General features: G+C 38.0%; 1 protein-coding gene across 5 annotated transcripts in view; it reads left to right on the top strand.

Moving 5' to 3' along the window:
- Positions 1–18,861, top strand: part of SPATA9 (spermatogenesis associated 9) — a 107,656-nt gene that overhangs the window by 3,072 nt on the left and 85,723 nt on the right. For 4 of the 5 annotated variants that reach the window (XR_005987444.1, XR_005987445.1, XM_041753296.1 and 1 more), the window contains exons 1-2: positions 13,861–14,250; positions 16,844–17,092. Coding sequence is in view for 3 of the 5 variants with exons in the window: in XM_041753296.1 (XP_041609230.1) it covers positions 14,190–14,250; positions 16,844–17,092 (310 nt within the window). In the remaining 2 variants the exon portion in view is untranslated. Of the gene's footprint in view, positions 1–13,860; positions 14,251–16,843; positions 17,093–18,861 lie in introns of those variants that run through there. The other variant, XM_041753298.1, reaches the window with a different exon arrangement.

The raw sequence follows: 18,861 nt of genomic DNA on the forward strand, positions 1-18,861 counted from the left end.
GCTAGATATGGAAGAAGAGAAAGGAGGTAAAGGGAAAGAGTTTTAAAAAGAATGGACAGACATCCTATGCAAATCACATGTGAAGGTATAGAGACATGAAAGATCATGGCTTGCTTAGGGAACAGCAAGAGCTAAATTATTGGTGTGCAAATTCCTTTACCACAGCAAGCAAAAAAGAGAGTGAGTTCCAAAGAGAAGATTTCCAAAGTTAGGCCTGATGCTTCTCAATTATGGGTCAGGAATCCCTCTGTATATACAACAGAGCTCAGCTAGATGCTCACCAAACCCATCTCTTCCAGGACCTGGGGCTAAACTACATTTCGCAAAGTGTTTACATGTAGGTAAGGCCTTATGATTAGGTTTTGGCAGTAGAATATAATCCCTGATAGGCAGTTAAGAAAAGTATGCCTTTTTTCATACACAAATCCACTTAGATACAGAAATTGCACCATGTGACAATAAATTGAAAGTGAACAAAGGAGAAGGCCTTTTACTTCTCTTTTATCCCTCTCTCTACTCATTGGATGAAGCGAGGTCAATGTTGAAGCAAATTGTTGGTCTGCTGCATGGAGGAAGCTTGGGTCCCCGAATGAGTGGTTATAGCAGAGCTGCCTCACAGCAGGCATTGTACTGAGACATGAGTGAGAAAATAGATCCTCATTGAGTTAAGCCAGACATTTTGGTTGGTCAGTTATTACAGCAGCTAGTGTTACTTATCTTGGCTAATACAAAATCACAGATGGTCCACTTCCCGATATCTTAAAGATTCTCTCCAGAATTATCTTATGACTACTTTTTTATGGTTATTTTCCTTTTATTGACAATGTTTCCTGGTTTATATATTTGTAGTTCCCCTCAGTAGCATTTATTTAAAAATTTACTTTTACCAGGGTGTAACAAATTACACAAATTATGTCTTCCAATCTCAAAGTCACTGAGGAACACACAATCAAGCACCTCCAGCCCAAACAATGTATTTTCCTATTTTCACAGCTGAAATGCCACCATTTTATATTCATTCTAACAGATGTTCTCATTCCCAGATAAAATGTAGCCACATATGAGCATAAGGTGTGTGTGAGGTAATTCAGTGAGTTATTACTGATCCCCAGATCACGAATATTAATATACCAGCCTTTGAAAAATATGCTGATTCCTTAATGACTAGAGAAGAAGCAAATGTTAGTACTAAAGGTAGGTCTGAAGAACTTGGGTTGGCATAAGATTTTTTCCAACCTGAGGAGGTTGGGGAGAAAGATGCCTAGAGAGGTCTAAACATCACCTCTTCCCATCTCAAAGTCAATCAGACCTATGTTATTAGCATCTAATATTAGACTTTCAAGTTATTTTCAGTAAAAAGAGAGGATTTATAAAATTTAAAAACCAAAATTTTAAGACCTTTATCTAGAGCAAGGATCTCCAAAATGGGGTGCTGAAAGCAACCCTTGAAATTTTAGAATAAAGTATTTGCATTTCTATGAACAAACACACATATTTTTTTACCAAAAAAGAGGGAAAGAAATTAAGCTTTACTCATATTGAATGTGAGGACTGGTGCCAGCATCCCCACTTACTCCATAAGTGGGCAAGCACCTAGAAAAGGGTGGGAGCACAGCAGCACATGATAGGGGAGGGAAGGCATTCTCCTTTGTTCACTTTCAATATATTGCCACATGGTGCAATTTCTGTATCTAAGTGAATTTGTGTATGATGTTTAAGTAAATTAACTGTTACAGCATGAACCAATGGAGATAGTGATCATAATGCAAGAACAGGCAAACACAATTGGCTGAGCTGACATTTCTAATGCCCTTTGGAAGCTACACTGCAAAGTAAAAAACTAATGACTAATCAGATCTGACAAGGTAGCCATAATCATTGAAATTAGAAAGAATATTGCTTTAAATATGAATTTACATCTACTTTTGCTTTACCCTGTGTATCATAGTTAATAGGTGATGATGTTCTGAACTGATTAAAATTAGCTAGCCTTTTAAGAAGTAGGCATCCAAACATGAAGGCAAAACTCCACAATACCCCCAGTATGTTTAGTAATGTATTATTTAAGTCAGTACTTTAAAGAAAATTCATATATTATAAATGCTAAAAAGCCTCTTCTGAGTTTTCTAACAATGAAAGTCAAAAAAACAACATACGTGGGCAGCCCCGGTGGTTCAGCGGTTTGGTGCCTGTCTTCGGCCTAGGGCATGATCCTGGAGACCCAGGATCGAGTCCCACGTCGGGCTCCCTGCATGGAGCCTGCTTCTCCCTCTCCCTGCCTCTCTCTCTCTCTCTCTCTCTCTGTGTGTCTTTCATGACTAAATAAATAAAATCTTAAAAAAAAAAAAAGCAACATACGATTAGGAATATAGTTTCCTTCTTGCCAAGATGAAAATGTCAGAAATTAAACATGGAACACAAATGGAAAAAAACAACTGCACTCCTCTGACAGTGACTACCTTGAGAATACGCTTGTAAAACACTGCTAAAGACCCTAAGACACAAGTACTAAGTTTACCATAAAGTTAAATGGAATGCACAGACGTTTTTAATACATCTCACGTTATGGTAGGTAGATTCTGTTACATTAGATAGATTCTAGTTCAGTGTGGTATTTACTAGACTATGTTTCAATAATGAAATGCATTTTAAAATGACATTTTTTGTAAGCCACTAAAGGAAAGCTATAGTAGAGAAGAAAGCATTCTCTGCTACTTCCTTAAATGGTATTTTAAGTAATAATTGAATTTTTAAAAATAAAGCCTAGTTGTGCAAAACTTATGTAAGTGTAATCACTGATGGACTAGTTGTTTTGACTAAAAATTTTTTTTATAAAGAAAAAGTAAATAAAAGGGAAGATTCCAAGCTAAGATTACAGTTGAGAGCAGCCACATGAAATTCGTTCATGGTACATCTTACAGGCAGTTATTCCAGCAGAGAAGTTGGGGCCAAAGACATAGCACTATAAGATGTTAACAATGCAGTTAATTCAGTGCAAAAAAGACTTGTGTAGAGTTTTTTAAAAATTTCTTCATTGTGAAATATAACACACATACACAGAGAAGTGCCTAAAACCCAAGTTAATAATTATAAAATAAACATTCCTAAACATCCCCCGAATCAGAAAAGAGGGTATTTTCAGCATTCATGCAAGGGTGTAGGCGCGTGCTCACACACACACACACACACATGCACACACATCCCGGGTGCCTGTCCTCAGTTACAGTCCTCTTTTTTTCTAAGAGATAATCATGAGCCTGACTTTGATGACTATTTCTTTTTCTATATGATTGTACTATCTGTGCATTCCTAAGCAAACATTTTTGTTTTGCTTCTTGTGAACTTTTTATAAATGGCATCACACTATATATACTCTCTCGTGTATTGGTTCTTATGGTCATCATCATTTGTCATATTCATGTGAATGTAGCCGTGGTTGGTTCCTCTTTTTCGTTTTTATTGCTGAATAGCATTCAGTGGATATATACAAAACCATTTACTTATCCATCTAATTATAGCACATGTAGATTATTTGTAGCTTAGCCTATTACAAACAAAGCCTCGAGGACCATTCTCATCAAATATATCATACTTGGGGTATGCTAGGTCACAGGGTATGTGTATGTCCAACTTTGGTAGATAATACCCAACTGACTTTAAAAGTAATTGCAATTACTACACTCCCCTAACAGCAGGGCATAACTCCTCTTCCCTTAATCCTTTACATATGTAAGTATATTCACTATATGCTAGATATTATATTAAGTACTTTACTAATTTACTATTTAGTTTTCATAATGACCTTGTTGAGTAGGTTCTATTACCATCCTAATTTATGGGAGAGAAAATTGAGGCACAGGGAGGCTAAGTAACTTGCCCATGGTTACACAAGCAATGAATAGAGGAGTTGGGATTCCAATTTAGTAGACTGGCTCCAGAGTCTATGCTCTTACCCACTGTACTATGTCGATGTTTGAAAATATTTCCTTCATTATGTAATTTTTGTGATAGAAGATTGCATGTAACCTATAAAACTCATAGAATTTTTTAACCCAGTTAAACATTTTCCAAATAAAATTTCCACTCAGTTTGAAGCCATTTGTTAAAAATATGAACATTTACAATAGCTTCTCATTGGAGTATAGAAACAAATGAGTAACAAGCAAATTGGAAATGTATTCATTAGATATTAACCAAAATCTTTGCATAACAAGTGGGACTGAAAAATTATTGTAAGTTAGTAACGCATCTAAGGAAACAATTCTTCCATTTAAATCCATGTATCTTGGGGATCCCTGGGTGGCTCAGCGGTTTGGCCCCTGCCTTCCGCCCAGGGTGCAATCCTGGAGTCCCGGGATCAAGTCCCACATCGGGCTCCCTGCATGGAGTCTGCTTCTCCCTCTGCCTGTGTCTCTGCCTTTCTCTCTGTCTCTCATGAATAAATAAATAAAATCTTTAAAAAATAAAAATAAAAATAAATGAAAGTAATCCTAGATAAAATTCTTCTGTAGGGTAAATAATCATCGTTTTAATACCAAAGGTAAATACATGCTATTTATCTTTTAAATACAGATTTTTCAAAAATGTTTCAAAACAGGCATATTTATAACATTTGTTCTTAAAAATTCTTTAATAATTATATTCTAAAATTCAAGTTGGGTACCACTAATATTGAGTCGCCTTGGCAAGCCCAATGAACTCTTCAAATAGTTATAGTAAAGTGGCAGGCTATATGGGAGACAGAATTTGCAACCTTAGCATTGCTACACCATTGTGTGAATTGCTGAGGTTGGTTAGATGGCAGGAAGCTGAGAAGGTCAGACTTACTTGTAGTCTGTTTCCCCCATCACAATAGAAGCTCCATGAGTTCAGGGTCATTGGTTAGTTCAAGGCTGGATAGAACTTCTTTGTACTTTTATAATTTTACAATATTACAATGAATATTTCCTGAATGAATTATTTATGTCTCAGGTAGTATGAAAAATTTTATCATTAACAAATTCTTCATGGAGTCCACTAACTGATATATAAATACAGGACACATAAGACACATTATATACATACATACATACACACACACAATGTTTATCATACATTATGGAAAGAAAACTCTTCTCCCCACATACAGAACACTGCATTTTTAGTTATTTTACTTGTCATATTAAATACTAGCCCATGTGACAATTAATTGAAATAGTTAATTCAATATGAGTTTAATCACTAAGAAATACAAAACCAACAGGACTAGAACATTTGTCTTTGACTTCCCTTTCTGCTCTTTTTTTTTTTTTTTTTAGTAAATAATGCAGTCTATTATACTGTATATCTAAGAATAGAAAATGAAAGTGTAGCACATTAATGGGTGTCATACTGATAAGTATGTGAGTAAAGTGGAAATACGTAATGCTGTAAAGATCAAAAGAATATACGTGTAAAACTCAAAATATTTATTTTTAAAAACTAATCCCTAAAACTGAAAAAAATTGAAAAAATAGCTGGATATCAAATTTTTGTACAACACCTAGAAATGATTTATTTCCAGTGACTTTATTTATTTTTTTTAAAAATATTTTATTTATTTATTCATGAGAGACATAGAGAGAGAGAGAGAGACACAGGCAGAAAGAAAGCAGGCTCCATGCAGGGAGTCCGATGTGGGACTCAATCCTGGGACTCCAGGATTACGCCCTGGGCTGAAGGGAGGCGCTAAACCACTGAGCTACCCAGGCGTCCCTCCAGTGACTTTAGGACACAGTTCAGAACACTGCAACAACAAAAAGAACTAAAAGGACTTTTTCAACTTCATTCAGTCACATTATTGGCAGTATTATTATTGGTTTTATTTGAAATTATTTTCCTTATAATGTAGGACAAACACATTTTTGAATTAATAACATTAAGAATCAAGAATTTCAATATAAGAAAAAAAGATCTAATTAGGAAATCAAAGAACAAAGTAAAACTGTAATATTAAATAAAATTGAAAATTATTTTTAAAAATGCATTTTTGTCTAGGTGTATAGACTGGAATGGCTAGAAACATTGCCAACCCAGTACAAAAGAACATTCCTAGTACCTAGAATCTGGGCTTTAATATCATTCTTCACTTCAATGAATTGGCCTCCTTGAAGAAACGGCTGTTATCAGGTCTGGGGCAGGAGAAATACAAGGTGAACTAGGGAGATCTAAAACCAGAAACGAAGGGGGTTTTTGAAGATTAATGGGATCCTATTAAAAGAACACAGAAGCCAGCTTAAAGAGACTCCTACTGGCCTCATGGAAGGATCAGTCATCATACTATTATTTATGGGATGAACAGACATTATGTGTCTCCTAGTTTCATATAAAGTATGATATACTGTAGCCAAAAATGTTCAACTTAATCTAACTTTGAGTTTATCTTCTAGTTTCTCAGAAATACAAGTAATCCACAACCTAAATCAGTGGTTCTTGAACTGTAGTGAAAATCCAATACCCTTATAAATTAAAAGTACATTATCTTAAAAAATAAAATTTATATTCAAAAAAGGCATTTTTAATTTTTAAATATTCATATAGTCAAATATAACTATCTTTCTTTTTTTTAATTTTTATTTATTTATGATAGTCACAGAGAGAGAGAGAGGCAGAGACACAGGCAGAGGGAGAAGCAGGCTCCATGCACCAGGAGCCCAACGTGGGATTCAATCCCGGGTCTCCAGGATCGCGCCCTGGGCCAAAGACAGGCACTAAACCGCTGCGCCACCCAGGGATCCCCACTATCTTTCTTTATAAAACTTTCAGTTTTCCTGTTAATGAAATTTTTCCAGGCCCTAAGTTAGACATATAGTCTCCTAAATTTTCTTCAGTTTTATTTCTCTAAAAGTTAATTTATAATTAAAAAATTTTAAATCCATCTATGCTTCATTTTTAATAGGCTGTTATTTCCTTCCATCTGAATAAACCAGTTGTTTTAGTACTACTGGTAAATAAACTACTGTTCTCACATATATGAAATACCACTATTACCACACACACATATATTGGGAACTACTTCTGAACTTTTATTCTGATCCCCTGATCTATTTCTATAGTATAATACTAATTTGACTACAGTGACTTTATAGTATGTCTTATTTTCTGTTAAGGAAATTCTCTGTTACTCTTCTTTTTCATTCTATTATTTGTAGTGGTGCTCTTTGTCCCTACTCCCAGCTCTGTTTTTCCACTAATCTCTTAGTTTTCTATGTATTCACGAATGGAAAAACTAATGACTAATGTAAAGATAGGGAAAATCATTTCATCTTTATTTTTCCATGTCTATACCAATTATTTTATTATCTTCTTTAATTGCATTCACTAGGATTTTCAAAAACGACATTGAGTAATAATGATTACGGAAGGAACACCTATCTGTTCCTGTTTTCAATGAAAACATCTTCAATATTTTACTGCCTACTGAAAAATCAAGAGCAAATGTTATTCTAAACAATTTTTATCATATTTCTATGCCCATTCTGGTTTTGTTCTTTCTTTTTGGGAATGATTGTTGAATTTTATCAACTTCTATTTCATAATCTATGGTTATGATCCCTTTTTTCCTCCCTCAATGTGTTGATAAAAGAAATTCTGTTTTAGCTTGATATTGGAATCATCTTTACTTTCCTGGAAAAGAATGTGCACTTTTTCAATAGCATATTATTACTTTGATATTCTGCTAGATTCATTTGCTAGTATTTCATTTACAATTTTTACAACTATATTCCTCAGTGAGATTTGTCCATGGCTTTCTTTTCTGTACTTAACAGGTTAATACTAAATTTATGACTATGAATTGAGAGTATCTGGAACAATAACAGCAGTTTTATTTGGTATTCCTTTTTCTTTCTTTTTCCTTTTTTAAAACAGAGGTATAATTTACATATAGTAACATTTCCCCCCGCCCCCCACCTTTTTAAGCTAGCTAGAACTCAGTTGTGGAACTATATGGTCTTGATTATTTTTTAAAAATTTGTTTTACCACCTGTTAAATTTCATATATGTTAATTTGTATATTAAAATTGCCTTTTTCTTGGGCAGTTTTTTTTAATCTTTTTTTTTTTTAATTTTTATTTATTTATGATAGTCACACACAGAGAGAGAGAGAGAGGCAGAGACACAGGCAGAGGGAGAAGCAGGCTCCATGCACCGAGAGCCCGATGTGGGATTCGATCCCGGGTCTCCAGGATCGCGCCCTGGGCCAAAGGCAGGCGCCAAACCGCTGCGCCACCCAGGGATCCCTTTCTTGGGCAGTTTTAATAATTTTTTTTCATTAGGAAATCCTCTTATACAAGATTTTCAAATATGCTGTCACAGAGCTGCATGTAATTATTTTAATCTTCTGTATCTATATTTTTCTAATCTTGTATATTCTTCTTTCTCTTTTTTAATTCACACTATGAGAATTTAAGTACAAAATTTCTGTGTTTAGTCTTTCTTCTTCAATAATGAAAGTACTCTGAATAAATCTTTTACTTTGCCCCAAATTTTTGAAAGAAGAGTTTTCAACTTTCTTTGATCTCCTCTTTGCTCCAAGAACAATCTTAATTATGTTTTATAATTTCCAGTTAATTAAGATTTTTTTTTTTAAGTAGGCTCCATGCCCAGTGTGGAGTTCAAAATAGGGCTTGAACTCATGACCCTGAGATCAAGACTTGAGCTGAGATAAAAAATCAGACACTTAACCAACTGAGTCACCCAGGCGCCCCCTAGTAATTAAGATTTGACACTCTATTATTACTTGTTTCTACTTGATTGGCTTTTAGATCAGAGAATATGGTCTATAAAATCTCTACTTTCCTGACTTTAAAGTTTCTTTTGTGACCAACTACATAACCAATTTTTAATACGTGTCCTAAATCATACAAAGGAAACATATATTCTGTAATCAAAAAATGTAAAAATACATTTACATTACAAAAAATCTGAGTTTATTGATTATATTATTCAGTTCTTATACAGCCTGCTAGTTTTTGCCTATTGGCTCTGTTACTAAAAAACAAATATTAAAATCTTCCACAAATAGTATTCTTGTCAAGTTTGCCTTGCATTTCTCATTCTTTTCATATTGTATCAAGTGCCAGCAAGGATGTGGAGCTCAGAAATTCTTATATAGTGGTAATAAGAATGTAAATTGGCATGCCTACTTTGAAAAACACTATTATTATTTACAACTAAAGATATGCATAGCTGTGAACATCAATTCCAATTGTCGCATCAATATTCCCACTAGCACCAGGAACAACATGTACTAGAATGTTCACTACTGCACTAACTGTAGTATGAAGAAAGTGTAAGCAAGCCAAACATCTATTAATCACAAAGTTAATAAGTTAATTATAATATAGCCATAATAGTTTCTACACAGCAGTAAAAAGGAATAAATTATAGCTACATGCAACATCATGAATAAATCTTAGGAATGTAAGAATTTTGAATAACGAAAAGACACGAATAAACAGCAAGATTTCATTCATGTAACGTTCAAAAATATTCAAAACTAAGCAATATATTAGGGGCACGTATATGTGTTTATATTGGTAAAACTATAAAGAAAAAGACATGGAACAAAAACATAAAATTCAGGATAGGGTGGGATGCAGACATAGCATTGGACCAAAGGCACATGACAATTTCAAAGGTAACAGTAATGTACTTTTTCTAAAACTTAATCATGTGTACGAATATCAATTTACTATATTATTTATATCTTACAATTCATAAATATATGTGATTTCTCAATACTCAATAAAAACAATAAAAAAACCTGATGAGCAAATTGCTGTTACAACTTTTGTGAAAAATTATCATTAATGGCTATTCCAGCAATAATAGTAAGGAGGGGGTTCTTTCACTCATTCACTATTTATTGAGCACCTACTATGTGCTATCACTGTTCAGCACTGGGTGAACAAAACAGACAAAAAGTCTTACTTTGTTGGAGCCTGCCAGAATCAAACTACCTACTGCTATTTTCTATGAAGCAAGAAAAGCCATCTCTTTCGCTAGTAACTTGCTCAGATTTTAAGGTGAATGTTTCACAGTGACATTCTCTATAACAATTAAAAATCTTATGTATATCATTCCTCTGATTAAAAAGTAGATCTTATCTTAGCCTTCGAAAATTCTGTTATAAATGTTTTTAACTAAAATCATTCTTTTCTTACATATCCCTCATCAAGTTTGTAGTCATCATGTCCAGTAAGGGTTTTTGAGCAGCTGCATATCTTCTAATAGATTCTTTCATCTTGGAAACAGCCAATCTTAATTGCAGCTTGTCAAGAAAAGCCAATAAATACATATTAAATACATTTAAGTATTCACAATCCATATTTTTTATGGCTTTTGGTTAGAAGTCTTAGATTTATCTACTTCTGCAGTAACCCTTGCAGGGACCAATACGGATTGTGTATTTTGGTCTCTCTTTTTTTTTCTTAGATTTTTATTTATTTATTCATGAGAGACACAGAGAGAGAGAGAGAGGCAGAGACACAGGCAGAGGGAGAAGTAGGCTCCATTCAGGGAGCCTGACGTGGGACTCCAGGATCACACCCTGGGCTGAAGGTGGTGCTAAACCTCTGAGCCACCTGGGCTGCGCTATTTTGGTCTCTTCACTTAAGGTCATAGAATGTACGGATACTTACCGACAATCTCTCTAGTGAAACCAATAATGTTCAAGCATAATGAAAAGATAATTTGTTATTCCATGTAATTCTACATAATTACAAAAAAGAAATTTGTGTTCATTCAACAGTGCCAAAAAAGAATACAGTAAATGATGCATCTCATGCCTAATTTGACCTAACACTTTAACAGCAAGTTGATGACACCTCTTTTAAGTGGAGTCCAGACAAGACTTAATTCACCACGTGTGAATTTATCTAAACTCATCACGAGACTACATTTATTTTCAGCCAGTACCAACCAATCCTCTTAGGTATTTCTTTTTTTTTTTTTTTTAAGATTTTATTTATTTATTCATGAGAGACAGAGAGAGAGAGAGGCAGAGACACAGACAGAGGGAGAAGCAGGCTCCATGCAGGGAGCCTGATGTGGGACTCGATCCCGGGTCCCCAGAATCACACTCTGGGCCAAAGGCAGCGCTAAACCACTGAGCCACCTGGGCTGCCCATCCTCTTAGGTATTTTTTTTTATTTTATTTTTTTTATTTTATGATAGTCACAGAGAGAGAGAGAGAGAGAGAGAGGCAGAGACATAGGCAGAGGGAGAAGCAGGCTCCATGCACCGGGAGCCTGATGTGGGATTCGATCCTGGGTCTCCAGGATCGCGCCCTGGGCCAAAGGCAGGCGCCAAACAGCTGCGCCACCCAGGGATCCCCCTCTTAGGTATTTCTAAGCTATTTTATACACAAATAATTCTTACATGTGAAAAGACTAATAAATTGCCTCTAGTACTAAATTATGAAGATATTTATAACATTTATATAGATAATGTCCTTTATTTAAAATAAAGTCTTCCTGACCAATGATTTAAATTGCACCTGCCTAGTTTGTAGTTTTTACTCATTTTTTTATATGAACAAGTTTCAATAAAACTCAAAACTAAATATGTCTGTGTTATATAGGCAGAGGATGGAAAGTGAACTCTTTTTCTTTTAAAGGGTTGTATTAAAGCCAGATTACTTTTTGGATTCTATATAAAGAAACATAATGGCTACATAAACCATATAGAAATATTACTATATCTGTCTACAAATAACAAGCTAGGTCCTGAAAAGTTTAGAGACTGTCCCTAAACCAACAACTGGGAGAACGAAGGCTCTTATCTAGATTCACTTTTCCAAATTTTGCATTCTTTTCACCACACCTATTACCTCTTTTAGTTGGAGTGAGTGGCTTTCAGTATTAGGGGAAAAAAAAGTACCATCAAGAGGAGAAATACTCTAAGATAGTCTAAGAAGTTTAGAAAAGACACAGATTATCAGAATTCTATTATGGATAGCTTTCACCTTTTCAATCAAACTCTGAGTGTCCACTGCATCCCAGGCACATGGGAAACAAAAATGAACAATAAAGGTCCCTGTTCTAAATAAAGCAGCACACAGTATAACAGAGACATAATCAGGGACAATTACAATAAAATATTATAAATGCAAGAACATGGACAGACATGGGATGTTGTTACCTATGCAAGGAAGAAGAAGGGCAGCAGCTTTGAGTGGCCAAAGAGTCATAAAAGATTTCATCTGGGGCAGCCTGGGTGGCTCAGCGGTTTAGCACCGCCTTCAGCGGGGGCATGACCCTGGAGACCCGGGATTGAGTCCCACTTCAGGCTCCCTGCATGGAGCCTGCTTCTCCTCTCCCTCTGCCTGTGTCTCTCCCTCTCTCTCTCTGTGTCTCAGGACGCCTGGGTGGCTCAGTGGTTGAGCATCTGCCTTTGACTCAGGGCGTGATCCTGGAGTCCCGGATCGAGTCCTGCATCGGGCTTTCTGTGTGGCGCCTGCTTCTCCCTCTGCCTGTGTCTTGTGTCTCTATGAATAAATTACAAAAAAAAATCTTAAAAAAAAAAAAAGGATTTCATGTAATCAACAGACATCAGGCTGAAGATGATAAATAAAACAGACCAGATCACAGGTCTCCTTCACCTTGCCTTAAAAAGACACTATCAATAAACAAGCAAATAAATGAGGTCATCACATGTACTAATAAGTGCTTTGCTGGGAATGAAACAAATATACAGAGAAGATTGGGTGACTGGTACACTGAAAAGTTCAAGGAAGAACTCCATGAGAAAATGAGGACAGGAGATGTCACGGGTGTACAGCACTGCCAATAGTTACTGCTTAGTCTTTGGGGGGCAAAATTAGTACATTCTTTAAAACTAAGCACCTTTAGGGGGCCCTGGGTGGCTCAGTCCGTCAAGCCGACGCCTTTGGCTCAGGTCACGATATCGGGGTCCTGGGATTGAGCCCCTCGTGGGGCTCCCTGTTCATCAGTGAGTCTGCTTCTCCCTCCCCCTTCGCCCCCTGCTCGTTTTGTCTCTCTCAAATAAAGAAAGAAAATCTAAACGCACACACACACACACACAAAAACCCTGAGCACCTTTCTATTCTACACAACATTTACTTTCAAGGTAATGGTGTAATTTCTCCAAAACTCAAAATTTCCTGATTCAAGTTTCATCCTTCCCCGGTTTAAAAAAATAAAGACGAAAAAAAATAAATAAATAAAGACGAGGGCAGCCCGGGTTAGCGCCGTCTTCAGCCCAGGTCATGACCCCGGGGTGGAGTCCCACGTCGGGCTCCCTGCATAGAGCCTGCTTCTCCCTCTGCCTGTGTATCTGCCTCTCTCTCTGTGAGTCTCTCATGAATAAATAAATAAAATCATAAATAAATAAATAAATAAATAAATAAATAAATAAATAAATAAATAAAAACCCTTTTCCTTACAATGAGCAAGAGGGGCTCTCAGCAGAGGCTGGCCTGGGGCGATGGCTGCGAGACTCTGAGGGCCGAGGGCTGTCGTCACCCGGAAGCGCACCGTCCGGGGCAAGGAAGGTGCAGCGCAGTCCGCGCTGGTGCAGGTGTGGGTGCGGGTGCGGGTGCGGGGTCCACGCCGCGGGCATCGCCACCCACGCCCTCCGCGCTCCCGGCCTTCTGGGCCTCGGCCTCCGCCTCCCCACCCCCCTGCAGCCTCCCCGCCCCGGAAGTGAAAGCCCCGCAGCCCACGGGCCCACCGCTATCACTTCCTTCTGACTCTTGTACCCATGAGCCTCTGCGCTAGTCCTCGCAGACGCCGCGGCACGTGGCATGAGGTGTGACGTGCCAGTTGGCACGTCATGCGCGAGGCTGAGTTCCGCCAGTGGCCGCCCGGGGGCTGAGGTGAGGCAGCGGGCGCCCCTAGGGAGCCCCTGGGCCGCGTGGCGGGTACTGCGGTGGTGAGGACGCGTCCAAGGCCCCGGGTGGGGGGCGGGCCCCGAGGGGCAGACTTGGCATCAACTCCAGGTCACGCCGCAGCCTCGGCCGCGCTGAGCACGCTGGGCCCCGAGACGCCACTGTCAGCCGGCGAACTGCACTCCTGCATCGGATTGGAGATGCTCTGGCCCTGGCGGTTTGGGATTTTTGCCCGTGGAGAAGAGCAAATGGTGCAGAAAGTGGCCGACTTATTGGTGATGAAAAGGAAGGCCCGTGAGACAAGGTCCCGTCATAAGGGATGATGGTTTTCGGAAGCCCCAGGAAAAGTACCTGGGAGCAGAAAAAGGTGATCGTAAAAGGTAACGTTTTTTAAATTTGTGTGAAGCTCGTATCCCTTCCTGTTCCAAAGTTTCTTCACCCTCAAGCTCTCTCTTCCGAAGGATCAGGTTTCTCTTAAAAATCACAGCAGTAGGGGGCAGCCCGGGTGGCGCAGTGGTTTAGCGCCGCCTTCAGCCCAGGGCGTGACCCTGGAAACCGGGGATCGAGACCCTGCGTGGAGCCTGCTTCTCTCTCTCTCTCTCTCTCTCTCTCTCTTTATTCTCTCATGAATAAATAAAATATTAAAAAAAAATCACAGCAGTAGGGGCGTCTGGGTGGCTCCGAGGTTAAGAGTCTGCCTTCCCTCAGATCAGGATCCCAGCCCCTCGTGGAGCTCCCTGCTCCGGAGTCAGCTTCCCCATCTCCCTCTGCCCCCCTCCCCCTCCCCACCAGCACGCATGTGCTCTCCTTCTTTCAAATAAATTAATTGTTAAAAAAAAAAATCACGCCAGTAATAATTTTGAAAGATATCAAAAGTAATGTAGCATAATGTGATGTTAATAAGGTGCCCCAGGATTGGAGTTGGAGAGATCTTGGGATTTTAAATTTTTATTTATTTATGATAGTCACAGAGGGAGAGAGAGGCTCAGAGACACAGGCAGAGGGAGAAGCAGGCTCCATGCACCGGAGCCCGACGTGGGACTCGATCCCGGGTCTCCAAGATCGCGCCCTGGGCCAAAGGCAGGCGCCAAACCGCTGCACCACCCAGGGATCCCAGATCTTGGGATTTTAATGCCAGGCTTGATCTGGCTGCGTAGGAGCTACAGTCCCTTGGTTCAAATGTATCAATCAGTAAAGTAAAGGAATTGAAACCGAGAACTCTGGAATTTTATTTGACCTTAGCAATTGTCCAACGTTATTACAGAGAGTCATTGTATGTTTTTTGTAACTGTGGTTTCTCCAGGAGCAAACCAGATATTAGGGGCACTTAGTCCCCCGGGGGGGGGGGGGGGGATCAAGGATATACCTATAGCATATTGGCAAGAAAAAAAAAGAAAAGAAAGAAAAATTCTTAGTTAAAGCAAAAATCTCTAAAATTTAGTTTATCAAGCCATTTGGTTTTAAAAATATAACAAATAGGGCATCCTGGGTGGCTCAGCGGTTTAGCACTGCCTTCAGCCCAAGGCCTGACCCTGGAGACCTGGGATTGAGTCCCCCTTCCGGCTCCCTGCATGGAGCCTGCTTCTCCCTCTGCTTATGTCTCTGCCTTTCTCTCTCTGTCTCTCATGAATAAATAAATTTTTAAAAAAATCTTTAAATAAATAAATAAATAAAAATATAACAAATAAATATGATTCAAAATTGGCCCTTCTTGGTTTGCATAAAGAATGCAGTTTCTCCATAAAATTCTTCAATGCTGATTGTGGTGAACAGTAGGAAGACACATATTTAGATCTGCTGGTCCTCGGATTTTGCAACCTTCTTTTGCTATAGGCCAAAGTTTTCTTTTCCCTATGTTGTCTCCTCTTTCTCACTTCTTACTTAGATTTGCATGCTGGCCCTCTGGGGGATTTTCTTTAAAGTCTCCATTACCAAATCTTTTTCAGTCTTCATTCTTTTTGAGTTTTAGAGTATCTGATGCTGTTAATAGCCCATGCTTCTTAACATAGCCTTCATTTTCTTACAAGATAATTTTGTATTTTATTTCTGGCTATTCTCTTTATCTTCTATTCCTTCCTTCTATCCTTCCCCCACATCCCCAAGTCTTGTACTTTACTCATTTTATTGTTAAATTCTGTCATGGCAATCACATCTGAATATTGGCTTAAATAATTATTATTGGCCAGAAACTTTATAAATTTCCAACTCTGATACTGTTCTTTGTCCACAATTTCCCAAATACCTGCTGAACAAAATGATAATAATATAATCACCAATTATTGAGTGCTGCTAATCTAAGCACTTAATATACTGAATAGGTATCATTAAGAATTTTTAATGAAGTATTCTCAGATACATGATAAATATACAGTACATATAGTACTTCTAAGTCTTGATACACACTGTATATGCACTTGTGTCAGAGGCTACTATATTCACTATGCATTTGTGTATCTTTTAATGCTATTATGAATACTATCATTTTGGGGAAAGGAGTTCATAGTTATGAATGATAATAAAGTAAGACATGAATTATCAACTCTTGAATAATGCTCTGCATCTCTACCATGTGGAAAGCCAATACTTGTATTATTAGAATAGCAGTTCTCAAAGTTTTTGGTCTCAAGACCTGTTTTTACTCTTACTAATTTTTGAAGATCTCAAATACTTTTGTTTGTGTGATTTGTATCTATTGATAATAACTTAGTAGAAATTAATACTTAGAAGCTTATAAGATCTTCATTAATCCATATGGTAGGCAATCTTTAAGATGGCCCCTAGTAATTCCTATCTTGTGGTGTTCCTGCCCTTGTGTAATTCCCTTCCTTTGAGTGTGGGCTGGACGAATGGACTTTTTTTTTTTTTTAACAAAGAACACAGCTAATATAATCGGATGCCACTTTGAAGATTAGGTTACAGAAAGACTGTGGCTTCTGTCTTGATTGTCCTCTCTCTCTGTTTCTTTCTCTGAAGGAAGCCAGCTGCCATGTTGTGACTTTCTATGGAGAGACCCAAATGGCAAGGAACTGATGTCTCTGGCCAATAGCATTGTAGAACTGGGTCCTGTTGATAGCCATGTATGTGTGCTGAGAAGCCAGTCCTACCCCAGTCAAGCCTTAAGATGCCTGCAACTCTGCACACACCTTGAATATAGCTTTGTGAGAGATCCTGACACAGAGGAACCTGAAGAACCTACATCTGGATTCCCGACCCACAGACATGGTGAGATAATAAATAAATACTGTTAAGCCGCTACATTTTGGCATAACTGGTGACACAATATACAGCTAATACAACTCATTTAAAAATAGTAACAATCTTTTCTATGAAAAATAACTATTTTTCAAACTAAAACGAGTAGTGCGATGAGTGATACTGTTTTCATTTTTGCACATCTCTAATGTTTAGTTTCATAGAAAACATCTGGTTTCTCATATCTGCTTCTGAATTTAATCTGTTGCAGTCCATCATTTTGGTTGAAATATATGAAGAAAATCCAGCTTTAGACATAGATACATAGTTTGTAAAAGTAAGGAATATTTTAATACTCTTTCCTAGTGTGCTCCCTTCGGCAGCACATATACTATGTAATACTTTCCTGGTGAGTGTGGATAATCTTCTTTGATCCTATACCAGCTTTCAGTAAGTGATAGTTTCCCAAATGTCAGTTGCAATATAGAAATCATACTCTGTTGCATTAAAATTTATTGGTCTTTTTTTTTTAAGATTTTATTTATTCATGAGAGACACAAAGGAACAGAGTAACGCAGAGGGAGAAGCAGGCTCCCTGAGGGATCCTGGTATGGGATTCAATCCCAGGACCCTGGGATCATATCCTGAGCCAAAGGCAGACGCTCAACCACTGAGCCACTCAGGCATCCCCTGTCTTGTACTTTGACTGGATCTTCTACTAATGCATAATTCTGTAGACATCATACACTGATCATTTGGGTAATATTGGACCTTTGATTTTTATAAATCTTCCGTTGACATGTTTCATCATGCAACAACCTCCCTGTCCTCCCCGACTCCTCCACCCATCAAAAAACTGTTAATATTACTACTACTGCTCTTATCAGAAAAAAGTCTTTAAGTTTGCGGAAGCTATAATATTACCTATTATTGCATAGAAAATTACCCAAATTTAGAAACTTAGAACAACAAGTTTATACTGTTTTATAGTTTCTGTAGGTCAGGAATCCAGAGTGGCTTGGCCGGGTGACTCAGGGTCAGGGTCTTTCAAGAGGTTGCAGTCAAGCTGTTGGCTGGGCTGCAGTCATTTTAAGGCACAATTGAGAGACAGTCTACTTCCAAACTCACTCATGTGCATTTGGCAGGCTTCAGAAGATCTACTTCCAAGTTTACTCACATGGTTGCTTGTAAGCCTGGGTTCCTTGCCAAGTGAACCTTTCCATAGGCTGCTCAAGTGTTCTCAACATGTAGCAGTTGGCTTTCCTCTGTCAGGGCTACCTCATATCCTGGCAGCTTGTCCCAGATGAGTGATGAGAGAGAGAGAGAGAGAGAGAATATAAATATAGAAGAGCTCACCTAAGATAGAAGCATAGTCATTTTATAACCTAATCACAATAGGATAGCTCATCACTTCAGCCATATTCTGTTCAGTAGAAATGGTCCAGCCCACAATCAAGGGGGGGAAACTAAGCATGACTCCTTGAGGAGAACTATATCAAAGCTATGGGGACATAGCTACATAACCACCACAAGTTGGCAACTCATGGTGCCAGATGCAAGTTTTCCCAAATTTTTATTTTTATTTTAAATTTATCATTGGCATAAACACTGTCACTTGTTTTTCTTGAAATGACAGCCTTATTTCTTTCACTTTTGAGAAAATATCTTGCCTAACACTCAACTCTGTATAACCAGTTTCTCTCAGTTGTTCTTTCAAGTGAAAATGATATTCCATGAAAAAAAAAACACTAATTCATGTCACAGATCAGGACAAGTATACTATTGCTTTTACTTTGAGA

The sequence above is a fragment of the Vulpes lagopus genome, chromosome 4, assembly GCF_018345385.1.
Source record: "Vulpes lagopus strain Blue_001 chromosome 4, ASM1834538v1, whole genome shotgun sequence".
Classification (NCBI taxonomy): domain Eukaryota; kingdom Metazoa; phylum Chordata; class Mammalia; order Carnivora; family Canidae; genus Vulpes; species Vulpes lagopus.